Here is a 25,074-nt window from a genome sequence, read left to right as displayed (position 1 = left end):
CTTTTACAGACTAGTCTCCTTCTAGTCTGGATCCAGCAATCACTCACACCCCCTGTAGTTACTGTCCTTTGTTCCAGTTTCTTTCAGGTATCCTTGGGGGTGGAGAGGCTATCTCTCTAGCCAGCTGAAGACAAAATGGAGGAGTCTCCCACGGGCTTAAATACACTTTCTCTTGTGGGTGGGGACCCCCTCCTCTCTCCTATGCAAAGTTCAGCTCCAAGATGGAGTTTTGGAATCACCGGGGCAAGTCACGTGTCCATGCATGACTCAGTTTTTGCAGGCAGCAGCCATTGCTCACATGCTACCTTGAACATCCTCATGTAGACTTCTTATGTGGATTGGAGCCTTCCAAGATCCATTGTCCCTTAGGTGCTTCTTGATTGGGCACTTAATTTGCACATTCCTTTCTCAAGAAGCTGACCAAATGCTTTACAAAGGCTACTTAAAAATCAAGCAAGTACACAGCCAATATTCATAACTTTGAAAACAAAAATTATACATGCATACAAATAGGATTAATAGATTCAGTAGATCATAACCTTTGCAGAGATATGTTACATGCCATATGTAGCAAAAAACATATTCCAGTTATGTCATATATGCATTCATAAGCATATTTCCATAAAGCCTTATGGGGGGCACAGTCACAGTGATACCTGGGCAGACATCTTCTGACATGTACACACTGCTAGACCTTGCAAGTAGGAAACAAATTCCAATGGGGATGGTTTCTTCTAAGCCTCTATAACTGACAGAAAAATGAACAAAACCTTTCATATTATTTCTTGAGAACGTGTGGGCAAGTGATACTGGGGTATACACAGACTTGTGCTTTCAGGGACTGTAAATAAAGATCCATACTCTCTGATCATCTGTATTATAAAAACATACAGGTCTTGAAAATCCACTCATCAGTGATGAATGTCATCAGTTTCTGCAGAATCTAAGCTTTCATTTTAAAAAGACATTTTTAGCTCTTTTCCCTTTCCGTCTATAGTTTGGGGCATCCTAAGCTACCAAGTGCATCCCTCAGGTGATGGATGAGGATACCCCAAACATAACATGGGCTGCTCTGAATATATTGAATAAGGACCTGTGGTCCCATGGCTGTGAGTCAGGGAAACTTTCTATCTATATCTATATCTATATCTATCTATATGTATGTGTGTATATAAACTTCCTCTATGAGAGTATAATCTTCCTGAATAGAGTACTGAGATACCATCTGAAAGGAGGCTTCCACACCCAGCCCATCTCACAATTATTTCTATAACTGACACATATATACATTTTAAAATACGTGTGTATGTGTCGGTTATAGAAATAACCGTGAGATGAGCTGGCTGTGGAAGACTCCTTTCAGATGGTATCTCAGTAGTCTATTCAAGAAGATTATACTCTCATAGAGGAGGTTAGAGTACTCCTCAACAAAAAGGCAACTCAAGCTCTACAAGAATGGGAACAAGTTGACTCACAAATTATAAGAGCAAGCTATTGTGATATCCATATTGTTATGTTTCTGAAACTTGGCAAATGCTAGGAAACCCACAACAGAAAACTTAATGTATTCTATCTGAGATGCTTGTGAAGAAAACTTGGTGTCAGCTGGTGGGATAAAGTAACCAATGCTGATGTGTTATAAAGGACTGGCCAGTAGACTGTAGAGACAATGATTCAAGAAAGAAGCTGAAGTGGTTTGGACATGTACAAATGTCAGAAAACTGTCTTCCTTGATTGAGTATCACCTGGTGGAAGATGGGGGAGGCAGGGAAAGGACAACAGATGATGTATAAGAAAACCATTGAATAAGATGGAGCTGTCTATAACTGAGTAAGAAACTTGGCATTAGACAGAAGGAGGTGCAAAGACTGGGTTGCCTTATGTCACAAGGCATAAGAGCATCTAATAATAATAGCTTGTTATACTCACTTATTTGCATCTTGTTTTAAAATAGACTGTAAGCTCTTTGTGGCAGAGAATCTGTCTTCCTGTGTTTGTACATCACTATGCACAATGGGGCTGTCTTGACTTTTGCCATTTTTTATGACAAAAAGAGTAAGAAGAAATGATGTGGGCATGTTGGGGTCCAAATAAATGTTACTAAATATTCCCAATATACAAGACCTAGTTATCTAAGCACATTGCTGCTCTGGGCGTTCTCTGAAACATATAGCGCAGTGAGCACACTAGAGGTCTCCCAATCTATTTAAAGAGATACTACCTTATTCTCTAAATCAGTGGTTCTCAACCAGGGGTTTGTGTACCCCTGGGGGTATGCAGAGGCCTTCCAGGGAGTACAATAATTCATCTAGATATTTGCCTAGTTATACAACAGGCTGCATAAAAAGCACTAGTGAAGTCACTATAAACTAAAATTTCATACTTGTTTATACTGCTCTATATACTATACACTGAAATGTAAGTACAATATTATATTCCAGTTGATTTATTTTATAATTATATGGTAAAAATGAGGAAATAAGCAATTTTTCAGTAATAGTGTGCTGTGACACTTTTGTATTTTTATGTCTGATTTTATAAGCAAGTAGTTTTTAAGTGAGGTGAAACTTGGGGTACACAAGACACATCAGACTCCTGAAAGGGGTACAGTAGTCTGGAAAGGTTGAGAGCCACTGCTCTACATTACTGGCTCTAAGCCTGCTTGGGGCCTGCAATGCTAGCATAATATAAATTATTATAAATGCTTGAGAACATAGTTACAGAATCAGATTTGGGATGTTAAAATACTTTTTAAAAATAATTGGGAGGGTGAGACTTTATCTGTGTAAAGTTGAAGTTGTGTCTATTTTGTTCCACTTCATCCTGTTAATTAAATATCTCTACTGGATGCATTACAATAGAATGTGGTCTATAGTTACACTAGTTTTATATCCTATTGAAAAATAACAATACTAAATTCTAGGTCAGATTAGCTAACCCTAGTTTCAACTGAGGTAAATTTACTGGATGAGCATGTTCGAGGGAATATGGGAGACTTGTAGGTTATGGATACTGGTTGCACAAACTAAAATGTTTATGCATTAGCATTTCTAACTGTTCACTGAGATTGGACATGCAGTATATGTAAAGGAATAATTACTTGTTCTAGTGGCTTCAGCTGTGGGTTCTGTGAGTTATTGTGCACATAAAGTAGCCGCACAGATGTGCACATAATGTTGTATGAAATTTTTTGAAAATCTAATGCATTAAGTCGCTAAAATCCAGATCTGAAATTCTTTCTAGATCTTTTTATTTTTTTTAAACAAAGGAGATCAAATACAGCAGTTTTTCTACAGGCTGTCCCAAAAAGTTTAAGCCTAAAAGGGTCACTTCCTGATTTTTTTTTCCTTCTGGCTTTTGTAAGGACGTATCCGATTCACACGACTATTCCATCCTGTCAGTTCATCAAAGACCATATTGAGTAATGTGAAATAGGAAGAGAGAAATTAACTTGCCTTCCCTGCATCTGTTTCTTTGGTGTTGGTTTCATTATTGCTTTTAACATATTCTGCATCTAGCACACATTTCGCTTATACAGGTGGGACTGGTACATCTGCCAGTTTCTTGCTGTTCTTAACATTCAAATAGTCTCATACTTGACATCTACAAACAGAATAATTCTGCAGTGTATATCTGTCTTAAATTGTGGTCTTGGTCATACTGTGGATTATCTCTATAGCCTTCACAGCCTACAGAAATGTTCTGGTCAAGGCAGATGAATACCTGTTGAATATTCTGAGATAAAAGATGTTAGAAAGTTTGCCCAGTTTGAAGAAGCAATTTCACTCTCTTCTTTCTGTCCTTGTAAGGGATTGTTGGGAGAAGTAGCTTTTTCTCCGTTCTGAGGGGATAATAAGGAAGTGGTGTGTGAGATGAGTAAACTAATGTTAATCTAGAGCAGTGGTTTTCAAACTTTTTTTCTGGCGACCCAGTTGAAGAAAATTGTTGATGCCCATGATCCAACAGAGCTAGGGATGAGGGGTTTGAGGTGTGGGAGGGGCTCAGGACTGGGGCAAAGGGTTGGGGTGCAAAGGTGAGGGCTGTGGGGTGGGGCTGGGGATGAGGGGTTTGGGGTGCAGGAGGGGGCTCTGGGTTTGGGGGGGCTCAGGGCTGGTGAAGGGGATTGGGGTGTGGGAGAGGGTCAGGGCTCTGGTCTGGGGGTGCAGGCTCTGGGCTGGGGATGAGGGGTTTGGGGTGCAGGAAGGGACTCTGGGTTTGAGGGGGCTCAGGGCTGGGGCAGGGGATTGGGGTGTTGGAGGGGGTCAGGGCTCTGGGCTGGGGGTGCATGCTCTGGGGTGGGGATGGGGATGAGGGGTTTGGGGTGCAGGAAGGGGCTCAGGGGTGGGGCAGGGGATTGAGGCACAGGCTTACCTCAGGTGGCTCCTGGTCAGCAGCACAGCCCGGGTGCTAAGGCAGGCTTCCTGCCTGTCCTGGCACCGTGGACCTTGCTGCACCTTGGAAGTGGCCAGTAGCAGGTCCGGCTCCTAGGCGGAGGTGCGTAAGCAGCTCTGTGCGGCTCTTGCCTGCAGGCACACCCCAGCTCCCATTGGCCTGGTCAGCAGTGCTTAGCAGAGTTGCCACGACCCAGTGCCTTACATTCCGCAACCCAGTACTGCATTCTGACCTGCAGTTTGAAAACCACTGATCTAGAGGAGCAGTTGTATCGCATAGGCAGGGCTGATGATTGTCTAGGGAAGTACAATGCTGGATGGAGCACAATGTTTGATGATAGTAAGTTGGAAGTGGTGGATGTTTGTTGGTCAGCATAACCCCTAAAACAGGTCTCGTGGATCTTATATTTTGTATATGTATATGGGTCACATCATTCAGAATGACACAAAATGCTTGAAAAAATAAATATACATGAATGGAAAAATTTACCAGATTCCACTTGGTCAGAAGACCAATCTTACCAGCCAGATGTAGACATGAAATATAAGGGGGATTGCTGTGATTTCTGCCAGGATACAACCCCAGACTCTTTTGGGAGATCCTTTCCTATCAGCTTCTGGTTTGTGGAGGTCTGATAAATGTGAAACTATTGGAAGGGAGAAAGAATTTTATGTCTTTCTTGCTCCTTCCCCTTCCCTCTTACTTAAAGCCTCCAAGCAGCTTCTAAGGGGATATCCCTACTCAACCATTCCACACAGCCTGCTAAGAGGAGGCTTGTGTGATGGAGTAGAATAACGAAGAAGGAAAGTTCCTTTGACCTGCCAGCAACTAGAAGGAGTATGGAGCTTCCAGTTTGTCAGATGGCTACAGGGCCGGCTCAAGGCACCAGCCCAGCAAGCAGGTGCTTGGGGCAGCCAACAGAGAGGGGCAGCACATCCGGGTCTTCGGCGGCAATTCGGCAGTGGGTCCCTCACTCCCTTTCGGAGCGAAGGACCAGCCGCCAAATTGCTGCCGAAGACAGAAGCGGCAGCGGTAGAGCTGATCGCGACCGCGGCTTTTTTTTTTTTTCTTTGCTGCTTGGGGCGGCAAAAACCCTGGAACTGGCCTGGAGCATGGCTACAAACCAAAGGCTAATATAAAAGCCTCCAAGAAGGGTGCAGCAACAGAATCCTGTTAAAAATCTCAGTTGCTTTTACTTCCAAGCAGCATGATATAATTGAGGAAAGCTGGGCCGCAAAGAGTTGTGGGGGTCAGGGCAAGAAATAGCTTCTCTTTGAGTCCTAGATAGTTTAAATATTTGACTTTTTTTTTTCTAAGCCCTTTACAGTGTATTCTGCTTCTGCATAAACTGTCTAACAATTTAAAGACTATTGAGTTACTGTACATGCTCCCATGTAACATCATCTGATTCTTTGCACCAATTCAATTAAATAATAGAAAGAATAAAGGAAGAAGTCCCCTTATACTGATATGTTATGGTTAAAAATGTAAACACAGAATTGTCAGAAAATTAAAAACTGTGATTTCCTCAACTTTATTTAGACCCCCTTGTGCATAAATGGTACTGTATATTACTATATACCGTTGGGTTTGTGCCTGTACATCATGTACTATGCAAGTTTATGGCTGATGGAGGGGAATTGCAACTCTGTGTCTGTGTTCTCCTTGTCTCCTGTCATTGAACCTATTTTTTTCCCCCCAAAATAAAAACCAAAATGATGAAGATCAACCTTTTGATCACATATTCCGATAAAGGCATGTAGTGTGTTTCTGTTACAGTTGTGTGCTTTCAGAGTTCTGCTGGGTGGGGCTGACTTGGCTTTCTCATCTAATGTTATCTGATTGTTTGGCTTTTGGAGTTGTTGTGCAAGTGTTTGTGTGGAAGCAAACATGAACCTATAGTATTGCACTTCCTGAGTGCACCTCAACCATAGAGTTCAAAGTATTTTGCAAAGGTGGATAGGAACTTTATCTGCAATATAGAGGTGGCTAAACTACGGCACAAAAAGATGTCATGACTTGCCCAATTTTCTCCTGCTCTAGCCACTGGATCTTATTGCATAGATCTTATGGATTTACTTAGGAGCATCTTACCATTACTTTGCTAATAAAGACTTTGATCATATAGTACAGAGTCCAATTTCTCCACTTCTGCCTATCACCAGAAAGACCAGGAGTAGTGTAATCACTGAAAGAAATGCACATTAATGTGGATAGTAATGTGACCACATTCTGGCTGACTATGTAGAGGAAAATCATCTGCTGCTTTGAAAAATATGCTCAGCTTCCTAAAATTTATTTCCAAACAAGATTTCTTCATTGCCATACGTAAGACTTCTTTGCAACAAACATCTTTGTTTTCACCGAGGACTCATATAAGGTAAGCAAAAAAAAACAGCCATCTTTTTGTCAAAAAATTATTAGGTGAATGTTTAAAAAAACAGCTGGAAACATTTAATGTATCCTGCCCTGATAACTCAGAAATGATCTAATGCAAGGGTGGGCAAACTACGGCCTGGGGGCTGCATCCGGCCCTCCAGATGTTTTAATCATGCCCTCGAGCTCCAGCCGGGAAGCGGAGTCGTGGGCTTGTGCTGTTCCACGCAGCTCCCGGAAGCAGTGGCATGTCCCCCCTCTGGCTCCTATGTGTAGGGGCAGTCAAGGGGATCCGTATGCTGCCCCCACCCCAAGCGCCACCTGTGCAGCTCCCATTGGCCGGGAACCGCAGCCAATAGGACCTGTAGGGGTGGCGCCTGTGGACAGGGCAGCGTGCAGAGCTGCCTGGCCACGCCTCTGTGTAGGAGCCAGAGGGGGGACATGCCACTGCTTCTGGGAGCTGCTTGAGTTAAGAGCTGCCAGGAGCCTGCACCCCTGACCCCCTCCTGCACCCTAACCCCCTGTCCCCGCCCTGATTTCCTCCCCCCCCCCCCAATGCCTTCGGTCCCAGCCCGGAGCCCCCTCCCGCACCCTGAACTCCTCATTTCTGGCCTCACCCCAGAGCCTGCACCCCCAGATGGAGCCCTCACCCCCTCCCGCACCCCAACCCCCAATTTTGTGGGCATTCATGGCCTGCCATACAATTTCCATACCCAGAAGTGGCCCTCGGGCCAAAAAGTTGACCCATTCCTGATCTAATGGAATCTCACTGAACTTTCCTAGAAGAAAAACTCTGCCTCTTTACACTGAAAGTAAACATGAGAAATTTCATCCCATGGGGTAATGTTTTTTGGGAAATTCTTCGTAAGTGCTTGAAAATGTGTTATTAAAGTGCCTCTTCAGTCATTACCATAATGTCATTCTCACAACAGTTTCCCCCCCTTACCCTCCCTCCGCCTTCATATGAAGATGTATCACTTGCTGTTGGAGACCTATCTAGCCCATAAATACATCTGAAGGAGGCTAAACTAGTGGCTCATCAGAACATAAGAATGGACATACTGGGTCAAACCAATGGTCCAGATGCTTCTGAGGCAATGAAAAGAACAGGGCAAATATTGAGTAAAAAATTCCCATCATCCAGTCTCAGCTTGTAGCAGTTGGAGGTTTAGGGACACACATCTTGACCATCTTGGTTAATAGCCATTGATGGACCTATCCTCCATGAATTTCTCATTCTTTTTTGAATTCAGTTATACTCTTGGCCTTCACAACATCCCTGGCAAATGCATTCCAGGGGTTGATGGTGTGATGTTTAGAATACTTACACATGTTTGTTTTAAATCTGCTGCCTATTAATTTCCTTTGGTGACCCTGGTTTGTGTGTTGTGTGAAGTGGTGAATAACACTTTCTTATTCATTTTCTCCACTTCCTATTTCTGATGTACTTAAAAAGTTTTGCTATTAGCTTTTGTGTTCTTAGTTAATTGGTCTTCATATTCTTTCTTGGCCTGCCTTTTTATACTTTTTACACTTGACTTGCTAGAGTTTGTTCTTCTCTATTTTCCTCACTAGGATTTGACTTCCAATTTTTAAAGGATGCCTTTTTGCCTCTAACCATCTCTTTACTCTGTTTTGCCATTATGGCTGGGTTTTTTTGTTTGTTTGTTTGTTTTTTTGGGGTGTGTGTGGTTTTTGTTTCATTAGGGCATACATAAGAACGGCCATACTGGGTCAGACCAAAAGGTCCATCTAGTCTGGTATCCTGTCTTTTGACACTGGCCAATGCCAGGTGCTCCAGACGGAATGAACAGAACAGGTAATCGTCAAGTGATCCATTCCCTGTTGCTCATTCCCAACTTCTGGCAAACAGAGGCTAGGGATAACATCCCTGTCCATCCTGGCTAATAGCCATTGATGGATCTATCCTCCAGGAATTTATCTAGTTCTTTTTTGAACCCTGTTATAGTCTTGGCCTTCGCAACATCCTCTGGCAAAGAGTTCCACAGGTTGACTGTACGTTGTGTGAAAAAATACTTCCTTTTGTTTGTTTTAAACCTGCTGCCAATTAACTTCATTTGATGACCCCTAGTTCTTATGTTATGAGAAGGAGTAAATACCACTTCCTTATTTACTTTCTCCACACCAGTCATGATTTTATAGACCTCAATCATATCCCCCCTTAGTTGTCTCTTTTCCAAGCTGAAAAGTTCCAGTCTTATTAATCTCTCCTCACACGGCAGCCGTTCCATACCCCAATCATTTTTGTTGCCCTTTTCTGAACCTTTTCCAATTCCAATATATATATTTTTGAGATGAGGCAACCACATCTGCACGTTATTGGCATACCATGGATTTATATAGAGGCAGCATGATATTTTCTGTCTTATCTATCCCTTTCCTAATAATTCCCAACATTCTGTTTGCTTTTTTGATTGCTGCTGCACATTGAGTGGATGTTTTCAGAGAACTATCCACAATGACTCCAAGATCTCTTTCTTGAGTGGTAACAGCTAATTTAGACCCCATTTCATAGGTATAGTTGGGATTTTGTTTTCCAATGTGCATTACTTTGCATTTATCAACATTTAATTTCATCTGCCATTTTCTTGCCCAGTCACTTAGCTTTGAGAGATCCTTTTGTAGCTCTTCGCAGTTTGCCTGGGACTTAACTATCTTGAGTAGTTTTGTATCATCTGCAAATTTTGCCACCTCACTGTTTACCCCTTTTTCCAGATCATTTATGAATATGTTAAATAAGACTGGTCCCAGTACAGAGCCTAAGGGGACACCACTATTTGCCTCTCTCCATTCTGAAAACTGACCATTTATTCCTACCCTTTGTTTCCTATCTTTTAACCAGTTACCAATCCATGCGAGGACCTTTCCTCTTAACCCATGACAGCTTACTTTGCTTAAGAGCCTTTGGTGAGGGACCTTGTCAAGGCTTTCTGAAAATCTAAGTACACTGTAGCCACTGGACGACCCTTGTCCGCATGCTTGTTGACCGACCTCCTCAAAGAACTCTAGTAGATTGGTGAGGCATGATTTCCCTTTACAAAAACCATGTTGACTCTTCCCCAACAAATTATTTTCATCTATGTGTCTGACCATTCTGTTCTTTACTATAGTTTCAACCAGTTTGCCCAATCCCGAAGTCAGGCTTACCGGCCTGTAATTGCTGGGATCACCTCTGGAGCCCTTTTAAAAAACTGGCGTCACATTAGCTATCCTCCACTCATTTTGGTGCAGAAGCTGATTTAAATGATGGGTTACAGACTACAGTTAGTAGTTCTTCAGTTTCACATTTGAGTTCCTTCAGAACTCTTGGGTGAATACCATCTGGTCATGGTGACTTATTACTGTTTAGTTTATAAATTTGTTCCAAAACCTCCTCTAATGACACTTCAATCTGGGACAGTTCCTCAGATTTGCCAGCTAAAAAGAATGGCTCAGGTTTGGGAATCTCCCTCATATCCTCATTCATGAAGATCAATACAGTTTCATTTTATTTGAGTCTCTAAAGTATTTTTAAATCGTCTCCATACTGTTTGCAGGCATTTCATCCTTGTGACTGTTCCTTTTCATTTCCATTTAACTAGCTTCCTCATATTTGTGTAGCTTCCCTTTTTGAAGTTAAATGCTACTTTGCTGGGCTTCTTTGGCATTTTTTGCCCCTACAAATATGTTAAATTAAATTACATTACAGGTGAACTGCTCGGTAGTAGTGATCATAGTCACCTCTTGTACCAGATCCTGTGCTACACTTAGGACTAGATCAAGAATGGCCTCTCTCCTTGTGGGTTGCAGGCAAAGCTGGTCCAAGGAGCTGTCACTTATGGTGTCTAGAAACTTTATTTCTGCATTCCATCCTTAGATGACACCTACTCAGTCAATATGGGGTTATTTTGAAATCCTCCATTAGAGTGGCTACAAAGGCAGAAAATGCAATAATAATCTTGAGCATTTCACAGTCTCTGTCACCATACTGGTCAGGTCTTCAGTAGTATATTCCTACTGCTATACTCTTATTGTTCAAGCATGGAATTTCTATCTATAGAAATTCTATGGTACTGTTGGATTCACTGAAGATGTTTTACTTATTTGACTTATTTGGCTTTCTTTCACATATGGTGTCATGCTGTCATTCCTGTGTATTTTGTATCCTGGTATTAACATGCACCATTAATTATCCTCATTCCACCAAGTTTCCTTAATGCCTATTATATCAATATTCTCATTTAATGCCAGGCATTCTAGTTTGCCCATCTTAGTATTTAGACTTTGTATATAAGTACTTCTACATTTTGTCAGTATTCAGTTGCTTGCCTTCATGTGTTATGTTTAACTAGGACTCTCTTACATTTGAAGCCTGTTGCTCAGGCATAAAGCAGAGAGTTCACAACCTGTCAGTTTCTTCATTTCTGTTTGGCGAAGCACAGCACTGGTCTTTCTATAAGAAGGTATCTAAAGCAGTGAGATTTCAGGGCCGGAGCTCTGGAATCAATAGATATTGTCACAGAGCATAATCGTTACAGCCTCAGTTATAGCAGGTTTTGAATCGCTACAGAACTGTAACAAGATGCACAATAAGATGAGTCTTTAGCTGAAAAGCAAATTGCCCTCCTGCACAATTTTTAACAGAAACAGTGTATTTAAGAGTCTGGTTTTTAAAAAAACAAAACCAAAAAACCTTGCTGGATCCTCTAATGATGCATTCAGTCTTCTCAGTATTGGATAGCCTGATTTGTTCTTTGCATGCATATTGTAGATATGTTCCTAATTATAATAGGAACCAGAGCACATAGAAAGAACCAGGCTGGTTGCAGTGAATCAAATAAGCTGTTGACTGTAGTATATCGTGAACAAGATGTTCAATTTTATATAAGAGGATGAATGTGACTGGATTGTGATTTTCAAAAATTCCCTTTTTTGTAAACTGAGGAACAAAGGACTTATAAATTTCTCACAATATTTGGGGCAAAGTACCAGCAGGCATTCTTGATTATTTACTAGTATTGAGGCCTGAACTACGGTGATCAGTGCACTGGTCTTATTGGTGTTTCTTACTTTTTCTGTGTCTTTAGAAGCGGGTTTATTTAGCATACGACCTAGATCAGAAGTTTTTTTGCAACAAAATGTTACAGTCACAAAGCATGTCTCCTTCCCATCTGCTATAGTGTGTCATCAAACACACTAACTGGGTTGTTTGATACCTTATACAACATTGCCTGTTCAAAGCTGCAATTGCCGTGTCTTTGTCTTGTCAGCCCCACTTTAGAAAAGTAACAATAGAATGCCAATAGAGAACTAGTTCAGCAGGACCCAAGACCAATGGGGCATTTGGGAACCTAGTGCATACATGCCTGTTAGGGTTCCTAGACGTGTTACCATACATAGTCTTGCCCGATTTGGCTTTTTTTTTTTTCTTCAAAGTTGACCTTTCCTGGATTCACAGGCCCCCCACTTCTCCCACCAGAGATGGGTCTCTTTGAAAGATCAGACTACACAGACAGACAGACACGTTAAACTTTTTTTACTGGAGCATTGAAGATATCCTCCTAAACTGGGATGATTGGTTGTGAAGATATTGTAATATTGCACCTTTTGTAGTGAATTTAGAGGCTGGGTAGAGCTAGAGAAAAACAGAACAGTGAGGTAAATCTAATGCATCCTGTAACTGTGTTGTGCACAGCTACCCTTCCTGTCCCCTCCCAAGTGTGGTTAACAATATCTTGTGATATTTTCATTGCTAAAGAGTAGGGCTTCGAAAATATCTCACTGTCTACTTCTGCTCTGTCATGCGGATACACATTTGTATTGGTTCAGTATGTAAAATTAAATGCTTTTAAAAACCTGTGTGAAGCATGAAGTTTATATAAATGTGAAATATTTTGATATGCTTAGACTGATACATTTCATAACAATCTTTTTTAAAATGATCATATCTATTGATCACTTAGCCTCTCCACAAAATGTATACATATACACATCTTCACTGTGTTAAGAAAATAGTGATTTTAAGGTCTGATAAGAGTAGAGAGGTTAAAGTCTCTTATATTGTTACCTTCATCTTACAATAAATGAATTAAATATACCTTCATGAGATAATTAATAAAGAAATCCTGATTGTATTTATGAAATGTGAAAAACTACTCTTGATATAACATCAAAGTTGATCGCCTTCAAAAGGTTCAGTATCTACAGTGATTAATTCTGTCATGTTGATTACCCTGTATATTATATAGTCTGTACCATAAAACATACAGTATGTATTTGTACACTGGCCAGCGAGGTTTTGGTCCATGTCTTGGACCCCTACGTGCTGTCATAATAGTGGTAGTATTAATGCTTATTCTTACACGGAAAATAGAATAAAAAAGGCTATTTATGTACAATTTGTTTTTTTAACATTGCAGTAAAACCTGAGTTTTAAGTGCTTAATTCCTTAACTTTAATGGTCATGATTTCTTGACTTCAGTCTTGCATTGTTTCCTTGTTCTGTCCCTTTTTTTTTGCTTCCTTTTTAAAAGAAAAACCATTTGAGAGGTAAAGGGAGCCAGATGCATTTGAGAACCCTTTGAAATTGAACCTTCAAGATATTGATTGAACTCTGTATGGCATCACAATATACATGTGGGATTGTATTTATTTTCTGTAAAGATTAATGATAGAAACACACTTGTTAATATGATATTGATATTGTAATGCTAATAAAGGAAGGAAATTCACTATAGACTTCTGGCCTATCCTAAACCTGCTTGGATATATCTAGATATTTTCAGATTCTCCAGAGCTGTGAATTTTCTTATAAAATGTGCACATCTGGATAGATGGAAGTTTTTCTGATCTTGTGGAAGGGTCACAATCCTATGTCTAATTTTAAGAGTTAATTTGAATTATGGGTTCGGAAGGAGGATGATCTGCATGGAAAGTGCCTGGATGCTAAACATTTTTGCCCATGATAGAAAATTGGAATACACACGAGATATTAAAGACAATGAGGGAATTGTTAAGAGACTCACATTTGCTTGTTTAGATTCCCTTGCTTGCAGGAAAAAATAGTCCAGTCCACTTGCAAAATATCTGGCACCTCTCTGTAGAAATGAGAATGACCCAAGGCTACAATATATGCTCGGCAGAGGAGAGAGAGCATATTGTAGCATTGGATTGACTTGTAGACTACTCTTGTTTACATAGGGCTTTGTTTTCCTTTTAGGAGGGTGTGGCAAACGGAATGGACGCAGTAAGAAATGGAAGGAGATGCTAAAGTTACCACCTCTCAGTTATTGTGAAGACCTTAGACGTTCAATCGGTAGGTGTGTGTGTATAATACGCAAGTCTAATTTCTTTTGGGAGTATGCCATTATCCAATGAAGGTATTTCTTCTTGCTTCTGACTAGATAGTTTGCTAGTTTGTAATCCTACCTCAAGTCCTCTAATTTAATTGAGAATTCCTGAGGGGAAAGCAATCATCACAGCTACTGTTGATTGTGCCCAAGAAAACTGCTCCTGAAATCTCATTAACTTGTGATTTAAAGGCATCATTATGTTCTGGTTTGGGTCTCAAAAACTAAGCATCCTCATCAGACTGTTAAAATTGCAGATGCTAACAAGTTACTAGCAACAATGTTAGAGTGGCCTGTTCAAGGAAATCTGGGTATACTGCTGTGACTGTGACAACATGCCTTTCTGAAGCAATGACCTATAATTGCCTCAAATTGGATAATCCTTTTCTTTGTTTTTAAAGCCTCTTTAAATTAGCTCTGAAGAACTGAAATCAAAACGTAAACCCCTTCAGTGGGAAACCTTTTGAACCAGAAAGCTTCTGCATAAGCACCAAGCTACCATGAAAGTGCATTAATTCTTACTTTGGACACAGATGTTGCAAATAAAACTACCAAGATAAAACTTCTTAATCAGCTTTGGCATCTGTAAGACAAACAGGAACTATCAGCTTTATTTCCCCACCCCCAAAATTTGACTATACTGTTTAATACCGTAATCCACATTTTTTTTCTCGTTCCGCTTTTGCTCACGCTCTCTCTCTCTCTCTCGTCCTTCCTGCCCCCCTTTTCTCTCTTTGGCCTTTATTCCCTTGCTCACCAGAAAAACATCCCAGGCTCCCAAATTCAAGATCCAGTTGTCCTTGGACACACCTATTTTAAAAAAAAACACCCTTTTCCTTAATGTACATCACTAATGTGCATACTGTCTGAAGGAAGGGTAGAGATGTTGATTTCGTATTTGTTCCAGGATGTTGGCCAACTGCTTGGTTTAGGAAGAAGCTTTCTGATTAACTTGTTATTGCATAATAGTTCGTTATGGGGATTTTTACACTTTCCTCCAAGCATTACTTAAAGTGTAAGTCTGTTTTGATAGAGAGTCTTTCTGTTCACTGATTGTACAGCACCTTGCACAATGGGGCCCTGGTCCATGGCTAGGGTTTCTAGCTGCTACAATAATACAAATAATTGATGTATTACTAACCCTATCTGATGTTGAATATATGGACCACAGATATTTTGGTCAAATGATTATAGTGGAATTCAAATAGGGAAGCTGATCCCACAGTACTTGGTCACATGAGTAGTCCTGTTTATGGTAATGAGACTCTTCATGTGAGTAAGAATCAGCTTGCTTTTGTTTGCATTGGGGCTGGCACTTCACTATGTAATATACAGGACCTTGTCAAGTGTTTTTCCTTAATTTATTAGCAATTAGCAGCTAATTTAATATAAAAGTTTTACACTATTTTGTGTGTGTGTATGGTGGGATGTTGGAGGCAGCAGTGGTAGTAAGCAAGTCTCTGTCACTTTCCTTTGTAACCTTTACAGCTGGTTTAGCCCTGCTCCTTTTGACACGTTACTGATTACATGAAATCTTGGTGGTCCTATCTGAATGGGAATCTGCAATGTAAATGCTCTGAATCGGTGTTTCTCAAACTTTTGTACTGGTGACCCTTTTTACATAGCAAGGCTCTGAGTGCTACCCCCTACCCCCTTATAAGTTAAAAACACATTTTTATATATTTATTTAACACCATTATAAATGCTGGAGGCAAAGCAGGGTTTGGGGTGGAGGCTGACACCTCGTGACCACCCCAGGTAATAACCTCATTGACCCCCTAAGGGGTCCCGACCCCCAGTTTGAGAACCCCTGCTCTAAATGATGCTTTATCTGTTGCAGTCTCAAATTGGGATAGGTAAGGGGTGCGAAGAACAGCACTCTGGCTTGTAATGATGTCATTTGTTTAATCTCTTCTTTTACCCAGAAAAAAACTATAACCAGCTCTGTGACAAGCAGCCAATAGGGAGACTTCTCTTCAGACAGTTCTGTGACACTAGGCCAGATTTGAAGACATGCATTGAATTCCTGGATGCAGTGGTAAGCAGTAGACTCCGCCTAGAAGGTCCCCAGCCTTATTCTTCTGAGGAATTAGGAACTGGCGCAAGTAGCCTATTTTTAAGTTTTATAAAATGTGCCTGCCAAATTCTCTAGCTCCAAATGCATACTAATACCACAACTGTTAAAATGTAGCAAAACTGATTCAGTGTCAACTAAAGAGCTCAGCAAAAGAAATTCAATGCCCTTAATGGCTACAACTTCTGACAAAATCTGGAGTAAATTTGTACGTCTTGTAGTGTGCCTTAGAGGTCAATAATTTTGGGCTCCATTGGGGGAAACCTTAGTTCACTGAAAATGCTCTTCCTGCTTATGTACAGTTCTAAGTTTCAGTATCTCACTTGATATATCAGTTTAGTTAGGTGCTCTCTAAGAGCTGGTCTACACTGAAAACTTACCTTGACACATGCTTCTCTAAGGAGTGTGAAAAGTCCACACCTCTGAGAGACATATTTTTGCTGACTTAATCCCCAGCATAGACAGTGCTAGGTCGATGGAAGAGAGGGAGGTTGCTGTCGTGTCTACAGTGTAGCACTACAATTGTACAGCTGTGTGTGTAGGCATAGCCTAAGGCAGTGGTTCTTAACCTGGGGTGCATGATGCCCTTTCTGGGGGTGCGAGACATGCCAGATTTTTTTAGACGGTAAGTCATCGAAAACACAAATTAAGCACAGGCACATAAGTACAACTGTTTTGTTTCATCAAGCCTATGTATTTATTAACATTATACATTTCTTAACGATTACCGTAATATACAAACAAAAATATATCTAGGTTTAAGGGATGCTATAAGATATTTTTTAGTTTTAAGGGGTGCGAGAACCTATTTTGAGAACCAAAGGGCTGCAGGCTGCAGTAAAGGTTAAGAACCACTGGCCTAAGGATACGTCTACACTACAAATTTTTGCTGACCTAAGTTACCTTGACATAAAGCTTCCACAGTTAGTATATTGCTTGTGCGCATGCGTACTTTGCTTCTTGCATTGGTACTGCAGGTACTCCCCAGGAGTGATTGTGTTGATGCACAGTGCAATGCACCATGGCTAGGTAGCTCAGTGTTCAGCTCACCGTTCTCCAACACAATGTCTTTCAGGACGTTTTGGCAATGCATGGTGGAGCAGAAATGAGTCACACAGGACAAGTTCCTATCATGCAACTTTCTCCACCGCATAATGTCATCTCTATCCTATAATTTTCATGCCTATTTTGAAAATCCCTCGAACCCATGTGGGACTTGTCACTCTCCACCATAGCTGATAGAAACATGGAGCCTGCAGAGCTCTGAACTATTGCCATGAGCATTCCAAACACAGGACACACAATACTCTGGTATTTGCAGAGCTGCAAGAAGAGATGAGGGAACATGATGATTTCCTGAAGGGCAGATTGCTGTGGGACATAGCAAGAATCAATTCAAGGTTGTTGGAGGTATTCACAGAGCAGCTGTAAATGATGGAGCCTGAGAAATGAGTACTGACCAGTGAGATTGTATCATAATGCAGGTTTGGGATGATGAGCAGTGGCTGCAGAACTTTTGGATGCGCAAGCCCACAGTCCTGGATCTGTATACTGAGTTTGCCCCAGAGCTGGAACACCAGAATGAGGGCTGCACTGACAAAGCTATTGCTGTTTACTTCTCCACTGTGGAAACTTGCAATTCCAGGTTGCTACCGGTCAGTAGGAAGTCATTTTGGAATTGGAAAATCCACTGTGGGGGACCGTTGTGATGCAAGTGTGCAGGGCCATTAATCATCTCCTGCTATGTAGGATGGTGATTCTTGCCAATGTGTGGGATGTAGTGGATGGATTTGCAGCAATGGGATTCCCAAACTGCCTGAAGCATATTCCTGTTTTGGCACCAGACCCCCACCTTGCCACCGAGTACATCAACAAAAGGGCTACTTTTCTATGGTTATGCGAGCACTGGCAGATCACTAGGGAGGCTTCATCAACATCAAAGTTGGCTGGTCAAGCAAAGTGCATGATGCTTGTATCTTTAAGAACACAGGCCAGTTCAGAAAGTTATAAGCATGGACTTTCTTTGCCGACCAATAAATTACCATTGGCGATGTTGAAATGCCAATCGTGATCCTGGGGGACCCAGCCTATCCCTTATTGCTCTGGCTCACAAAGTTGTATACCAGCACCTCAACAGCACCAAGGAAATATTCAACTGCTGGCTTAGCAGATGAAGAACGTTAAACATGCTTTTGGTAGATTAAAGGGGTGCTGGTGTTATTTACTCACAAGGTTGGCTCAGATTGAGAAAAATATCCCAATGGTTATAGCTGCCTGTTGTGTCCTATATAATGTCTGTGAAGCAAAGGGGGAAAAGTTGCCATGGGGTTGAGGTGGAATGGCTGTCTGCTGAGTTTGAATAGGCACATAAGGGCTATTAGACAAGCTCAGCACAGAGCTATATGGCTCAGGGAGGCTTTGAAAGAACACTTTAACAGCGAGCTACAGTAATGCGTTGTGGTGTACTGTGCTGTACATGGCCCTGCTGTTCGGGCGCCCATTATGAATTGTGTGGTGCTTGAAGTACATCTAAGAATATGACACTGACAATGCACCTATTAATTTTGTGGTGCTTGGAGTACATTTATGATTATTACATGTTTTTTCACTGATCCTATGAGTTGTCACATTGTACAGTAGCAAGAAAGTAAGTGGGTTCACTACTGCTAGGCATTCTGCAACATATATTGGGAACTAATAAACATGAATTATTTCCCAAACAATAGAGTTTCATTGACTAACGTAAACACTTCAAAAAAAAAATTCTGAGCAAGTTAAAAGCAAATACTTTAGAACCTTAATAAAGGTATGGAACTGAGGTTAAAGAAGGGAAGGACCATTCATATCCATTTTAGCTACACATACATAAGCTGTGGCTCTCACACATCAGTATATGTAAAGCTGTTGTTGTCCTTAATGTCCTCCTGAGTGTAGTGGCGGGGTAGGAATGTAGCCCCTGATCCCATGTGGAAGGTTGAGGCAGGGTCTAGTGAGGTGCTTTACTGGAGTTCTCCATGGACTGCAAAGGAAAGCTAGTCCATGATTTGTTGAATCAGTAAATCCACAAGAATCTGCAGCATCTGTGTTTTCAGCCAAAGAAGCCTATTATATCTTGTAAAAGCAGCAAAGAGTCCTGTGGCATCTTATAGACTAACAGACGTATAGGAGCATGAGCTTTCGTGGGTGAATGCCCACTTCTTCGGATGCATGACTATTATATCTTGGTGCATCTCCCTCTCATTTTCCTGCTGGTACTCCTAGGGATTTCTCCTGTCCACTCTTTCCTCCTCCATACAGTCTGCAGTATTTATCCTCCAGGCCCTCTGGTCATGATCTGTTGCATCACTAACTTGCAGAATCTCGCCGACTATGTCATCCCAAGTCCTCTTCTTTCTTCTCCTTATCTGATTCAGGCATTCCACAGGTGTGGAGGGGAAACTCCTCAAGGCCGCAATGGCAGCAGCTATGGATAAAACGCGGAGAGGTATCATTGTCAGTATAGTTTGCTACAGAAAACAAAAGTAAAGTTTCAGAACTCCCTTCCCTTGTTCCCCTAAAGGTTTAAACAAGACATACTTATTGACATTTCTACTTTGGAGTGCTTGTTCATGGTGCCACTAAAAGCACCAGCCATGGCGAGCATGGCCTGCCACGGGTGAGGGAAATGAGGTGGGAATTGCTCAGTTGCATGAAACTGAGTACAGGGCAATGGCACTGAAAACTGGCACCATTTTACACAGGCAGTGGTAATTTTAGCTGATATCTCACTCCTGAGGGTAACAAAGGCACAGAGAACACAGCTGCTGCTGACATCCTGGAGCCACCTGGGGCCTGTATGCTGTCACCTACTTATAGTAATGGTGCCTGCCGAAGTTCTCCAACTGGTGCGGAAAAGTGTCCTCCTGAGGAGAAAGAAAGAAGGGTCCCATCCCTAGAAATCTTTGGGAGAGGATTGCAGTGTACCTCCATGAAAGTTTCATCAAGATATCTCAGGAGGATTCAAGGGCCATCCCTGTGTACATAAAGAAACTGCTTCTCATGCCCCCTCTGCTTAACTCTGCAAGGGAGTGAAAAGTAGATAGCTACTCTACCTCTTCTAGTATGAGTAAATTAACAAAAAATCAATAGCTGTTTCCTGCTAAATTGGGAGGCACCATCACTAATGAGAAATAAATTTACACGTTTTCCTGAGGTTTCTTCCCTTGCATTGGGCTCACCCATGTTCAACTGCTGGGACTGATTGGACTGTGGTGGAGTCTCAAACAGGTCTTGGATCGGGGCATAGCGGGCCCCTCACCACCCCTTTGTCACATGTCCCACATCCTCCTCCTTTATCTCCTCCTTGCTGTTCATGCCAGGGGCCTGTGACTCCGACTCCTCGGAGGTATCCACAGTGGTGTGTGGAGCAGTGCGGGGGGGTCTCTAAGTATGGCATGCAGTTCTTCGTAAATGTGGCAGGTCTGCAGCTTGGCACCAGATCAATTGTTGGCCTCCCTGGCCTTCTGATATGCCTGCCATAGTTCCTTTGCTTTCACATGGCACTGCTGCTGATTGCTGTCATACCCCTTCTCCTACATCCCATGTGCAATCTGCTCATAGTTGTACATGTTTATATGTCTGGTCCATAGCTCTGCTTGCAACAGTCTTTTCTCCCCACAGGCTGAGAGCCAATATCTCCAATCTACTCCAGGCTGGAGCGCATCTGGAGCGTGTAGCTGGCATAGTCAGCCGGGCAGTTGCACATAACAATGGAGAGCTGCCAGTTGTGTTAATCAAGATGGACAATCCGGAAAGGGCATTTCAAAAATGTGCAGGCTTTTAAAGAGGATGAGTTGGGCTTCCAGTCTCCGTGTCCCCTGCACAGTGGAGTTCACAACTGTGATTAGAGTGGTCAGTGTCAGGCGTTGTAGGACTGCTGGAGGACTGCTAGGGTTGACATAGGTAATGCAGTGTCTATATTTGGGCTATGTTGACCTCAATATATTGACCATGGCTCAATGCTACTTGGGGAGGTGGTGTAAGTTCTCCATTACACAGACATAGTAACATCGATGGGAGACAAATTTTAAGTGTAGACACATCAATTCAAGGCAGTTTATGTTGACCGAACTTTGTAGTATAGACTATACCTAAGATAACAGGAACAAAACCAATTCCTAGAAACTAACACTAAGGCAATGTTGTCTCTGCCATACATGTCATCCTTCATGTGAGACCCATGCTGCTAATTAAACACCAGCCATTTTCAGCACTAGCTGTATCTTCTGAGTGGGCTCAAAGTATATTTGTATAGCTTTGTATATATTGTTCCTATTAAATTAGTCTGGATCTCACAAAGGCATGAATAGCTGTTGTGAACCCCAGATCTGAGGCGAGAGTTTGCATTTTTTTCCCCCCAATTGAAAAGTTTTGGAGAGGAAGCATTCGTGAGAATTGCTGTTGCCAGATAAAACTAGAAGCATCTCAGGATCTAATAGTTGTGAATCTTACAGTCTAAGGGCTGGCATACCCTCTTAGTTAAAGGCGTCAGTTATAATATCTGCCATCTCTTCCAGATAGGTCCTCAACCAACCAGGATCCCCTCTTTCTTTTCTGGATTGAGCTTCAGACAGCTAACTCAAGTTCTTAAAACAGACAAAAGTAATGGTGTGAAGTAGACAAGCCAGTTTTCTTGTAGTCAAATAATGACCTAATTTTCTATAAACTTTCTCCTTTTGGCATATCAGAATTACAGAGTCCTGGGAACACAAGCGGTTTCAAAGTTTTTCAGCATATGCTGTCCAGCATAGGATTGAAATTTTTCCTCATATTCAGGCAGGAACTATATTTGAGACACAGAAATACAGTATAGAGTCAGGGAAGGAGGATCCCTGTTTTAAAAAAAAAACTCTACAAGCCTAATGCATCTCTCAATTTAGTGTATTTTCTGTTATTATCCTAGGGACAACTTGATTTCTACATCATAAATATGTTGGGAGGCTGAAATGGCAAGTTCAAGGTAGAGTTAAGCCATGCTACATAGTTTATGTATTGTTAGTTTTAAGATGGATAATAGTCTGAAAAATCTTCAGGCAGTTGCAGGGGTGCTGGAACAATTTTTATAATGGAGATGCTGAGAGCCATTGAACCAAACTGTAAACTCTGCATATAATGGAAACCACTTCAAGCCAGGGGGTGCTGCAGCACCCCCCCACATCTGTAGTTCCAGCACCTATGGCAGTTGTATAGCTTTAGAAAAGGAAGAGTTGAGAAAATGATTGAATAGGTTTTAGTCACCTCAAAAGTAGTCCTCACCTTACCATAAATCCATTCCAATATCTGGAGTGGGGGTTACTAAAGTGTGAAGAAACTGCACTTTGAGGTAGTGACTCAAACTTCCTTCTCAATTTTTTTGTTATGCAGAATATTTGAAATTAGATGACATGGAAGCAAGTGTTCTTTAACTTCCTCTAAATTAGATGAAATGCTTGTTCCTGATTAGTGGAAATAAAACCATAAGGCTAAAAGTTTATATTAGATGACTAACTTCTTTGGCATAATATAAAAATGTTAAGACGCCTCATGTGTTGCTGCAGTTGATCAATCATTGCTGCAGAATTTGTATTTCCACTATTGGTATTACTTTAATTTCATGATAGCAAAAGTACTGACTTAATTGTTTAATGGTTGAACTTTTTTGAAGTGATCAAAATCAAAATGTTCAAGCAGAAAAGCTATGTCTTGAGGATAATTTACTAGATTGATCATGGGACTGAATTCCAGGGAGTCTGGATTTCCAGTCCTAGCTGTGCCGCTGCCTGTGACTTTAGATAAGTCATTTAGAACTAAAATTTCATAAATAGCTTCTAATTTTGGGTGTCTTTATATTTGGGTGCTCAACTTGAGACACTGAAGAGCCTGATATTTATTCATTCCAGAGAAGTGTAGCGCCTGTACACATTGACTTCATTTGAAGTTATAGGTATTAGGGCTTCTGAAAATGAGCTCCCTAGATATTTCAAGTTAAGTACACACAATTCAAACTCCCTTTGAAAATGTGACCCTTAGAGATACCACTGAACATGAAATAACACTTGTTTGAAAATGTACCTGCTGTAGTTATTAATAACACCTAAGCTTTCAGTAACTGTATTGTTAGCAATTTTTTCTCTTTCCATGTTTTAACTTGTGCTTTTAATTGCGTTTTATATGTAGTCTTGATGTTTCCCTCACTCATTCACTCAGTTTCTTTTTTGCTGAATTAGACCCTCATAAATGTCAACAGGAGAGCAGAAAATTATTTCAAAGACATTTATTTAGATATTAATTTGTTTTTAAATTCAAGATCTACTATTTAGTGGGTGCTGTATCAGAAATCTGAATTCTCTATTGTTGTAGCCATATCGGTCCCAAGATATTAAAGAGACAAGGGGGGGCAGGTAATATCTTTTTTGGACCAACTTTTGTTGGTGAGAGAGACAAGAAGTTGGTCCAATAAAAGATTTTACCTCACTCACCTTGTTTCTCTATCATGAGTCCGTTTAACAAGATTCCTGTTGTGTGTCCCTTTAACTTTTATCTTGAGCAGTCTGTCTGTGTATACGGCAGGGATAATACCTTCTTGTCTCACAGGAGAGTGATAACAGTTATGTTTGTACTGTACAGTTATCTTTGAACTGATGAAGCTCTGTATTCATAGTTTGGGGGAGGAGGGGTTTAAATGTCAAAAAGGACCATTAGCTCCTCTAGTCTGGCCTTCTGTATATCACAATCCATTACATTTCTCCAAGTTATTCCAGTAACTTGTTTGACTAAAGCATACCTTCCAGAAAGATATCAGTCTAGATTTGCAAACATCAAAAGAAGGGGAATCTACAAGTTCCCTTGGTAGTTGGTTCCAATGAGTAATCATACTCATTTTTTTTATAAAATCATGCCTAGTATCTGGCATCAACTTTCAGCTACTGATTCTTGTTAGGTCTTTCTCTGCTAGATTAAAGACTCCTTTAGTACCTGATAATTTCTCCCCATGAAGGTATTGTAATGAAGTCACTTCTCATCTTCTTTTTGATAAACTAAACAGATTGGGAGCTTAAATCTCTCAATGTGTAAGACATTTTCTCTAGCCCTTGAATCAATTTTGTGGCTCTTTTCTGCACTCTCTCCAATTTTTCCCCATCCTTTTAAAAATGGGGACACCAGACCTGCATGCATTATTCCAGTATCTGTGTCCTCAGTGCTGTATACAGAGATAAAGTCACCTCCCTATACCTACTTATTATTCTCCTGCTTATACATCCAAGGATTGCCTTAGCTCTTTTTGCCACAGCATCGCTCTGGGAGCTCATGTTCAGTTGCTTGTCCATTGTGACCCATAATCAGAGTTATTGTTTTCCAGAATAGAGTCAACCATTCTGTAGTTATATCTTACTTTTTTTTTCCGTTCCTATACGTGTGATCTTGTATTTGTCTGTATTAAAATACACTTTGTTTGAATGGACCTAGTTTACCATGCAATCCTGATTACTCTGTATGATTACCTTGTTCTAGCTAATACTTACCACTCTGCCAATCTTTGTGTCAACCACACATTTTATTGGCAGTGATTCTTATGTTTGCTTCTTGATTGCTGATAAAAAATGTTGGGCCTAAGACCAATCTTGCAGAATCTCACTAGAAACACCTCCATTCAATGAGGTTGACGACTACCTTTTTAGATCCATCACTTAGCCAGTTTTTATTCCATTTAACATGTGCTTGTTTGATATTGTATAGTGCTAATTTTCAGTCAGAATGTTGTTGTGCTGTACTAAGTCAAATGTCTTACATAGTCTATTATATGTATGGCGTTATCTTTTATCAACCAAATTTGTAATCTCAGAAAGTGATATCAGGTTGAAAACC

The 25,074-nt window shown here is 41.0% G+C and overlaps 1 protein-coding gene across 1 annotated transcript in view; it reads left to right on the top strand.

Moving 5' to 3' along the window:
* GRK4 (G protein-coupled receptor kinase 4) overlaps window positions 1-25,074 on the top strand; it is a 78,726-nt gene that overhangs the window by 7,584 nt on the left and 46,068 nt on the right. Inside the window, exons 2-3 of the mRNA XM_034772046.1 lie at window positions 13,988-14,083; window positions 16,043-16,155. Coding sequence (XP_034627937.1) covers window positions 13,988-14,083; window positions 16,043-16,155 — 209 coding nt within the window. The remainder of the gene's footprint in view (window positions 1-13,987; window positions 14,084-16,042; window positions 16,156-25,074) is intronic.

Source organism: Trachemys scripta, chromosome 5 (assembly GCF_013100865.1).
Source record: "Trachemys scripta elegans isolate TJP31775 chromosome 5, CAS_Tse_1.0, whole genome shotgun sequence".
Lineage (NCBI taxonomy): Eukaryota > Metazoa > Chordata > Testudines > Emydidae > Trachemys > Trachemys scripta.
This window is presented reverse-complemented; position numbering and strand designations above follow the sequence as displayed.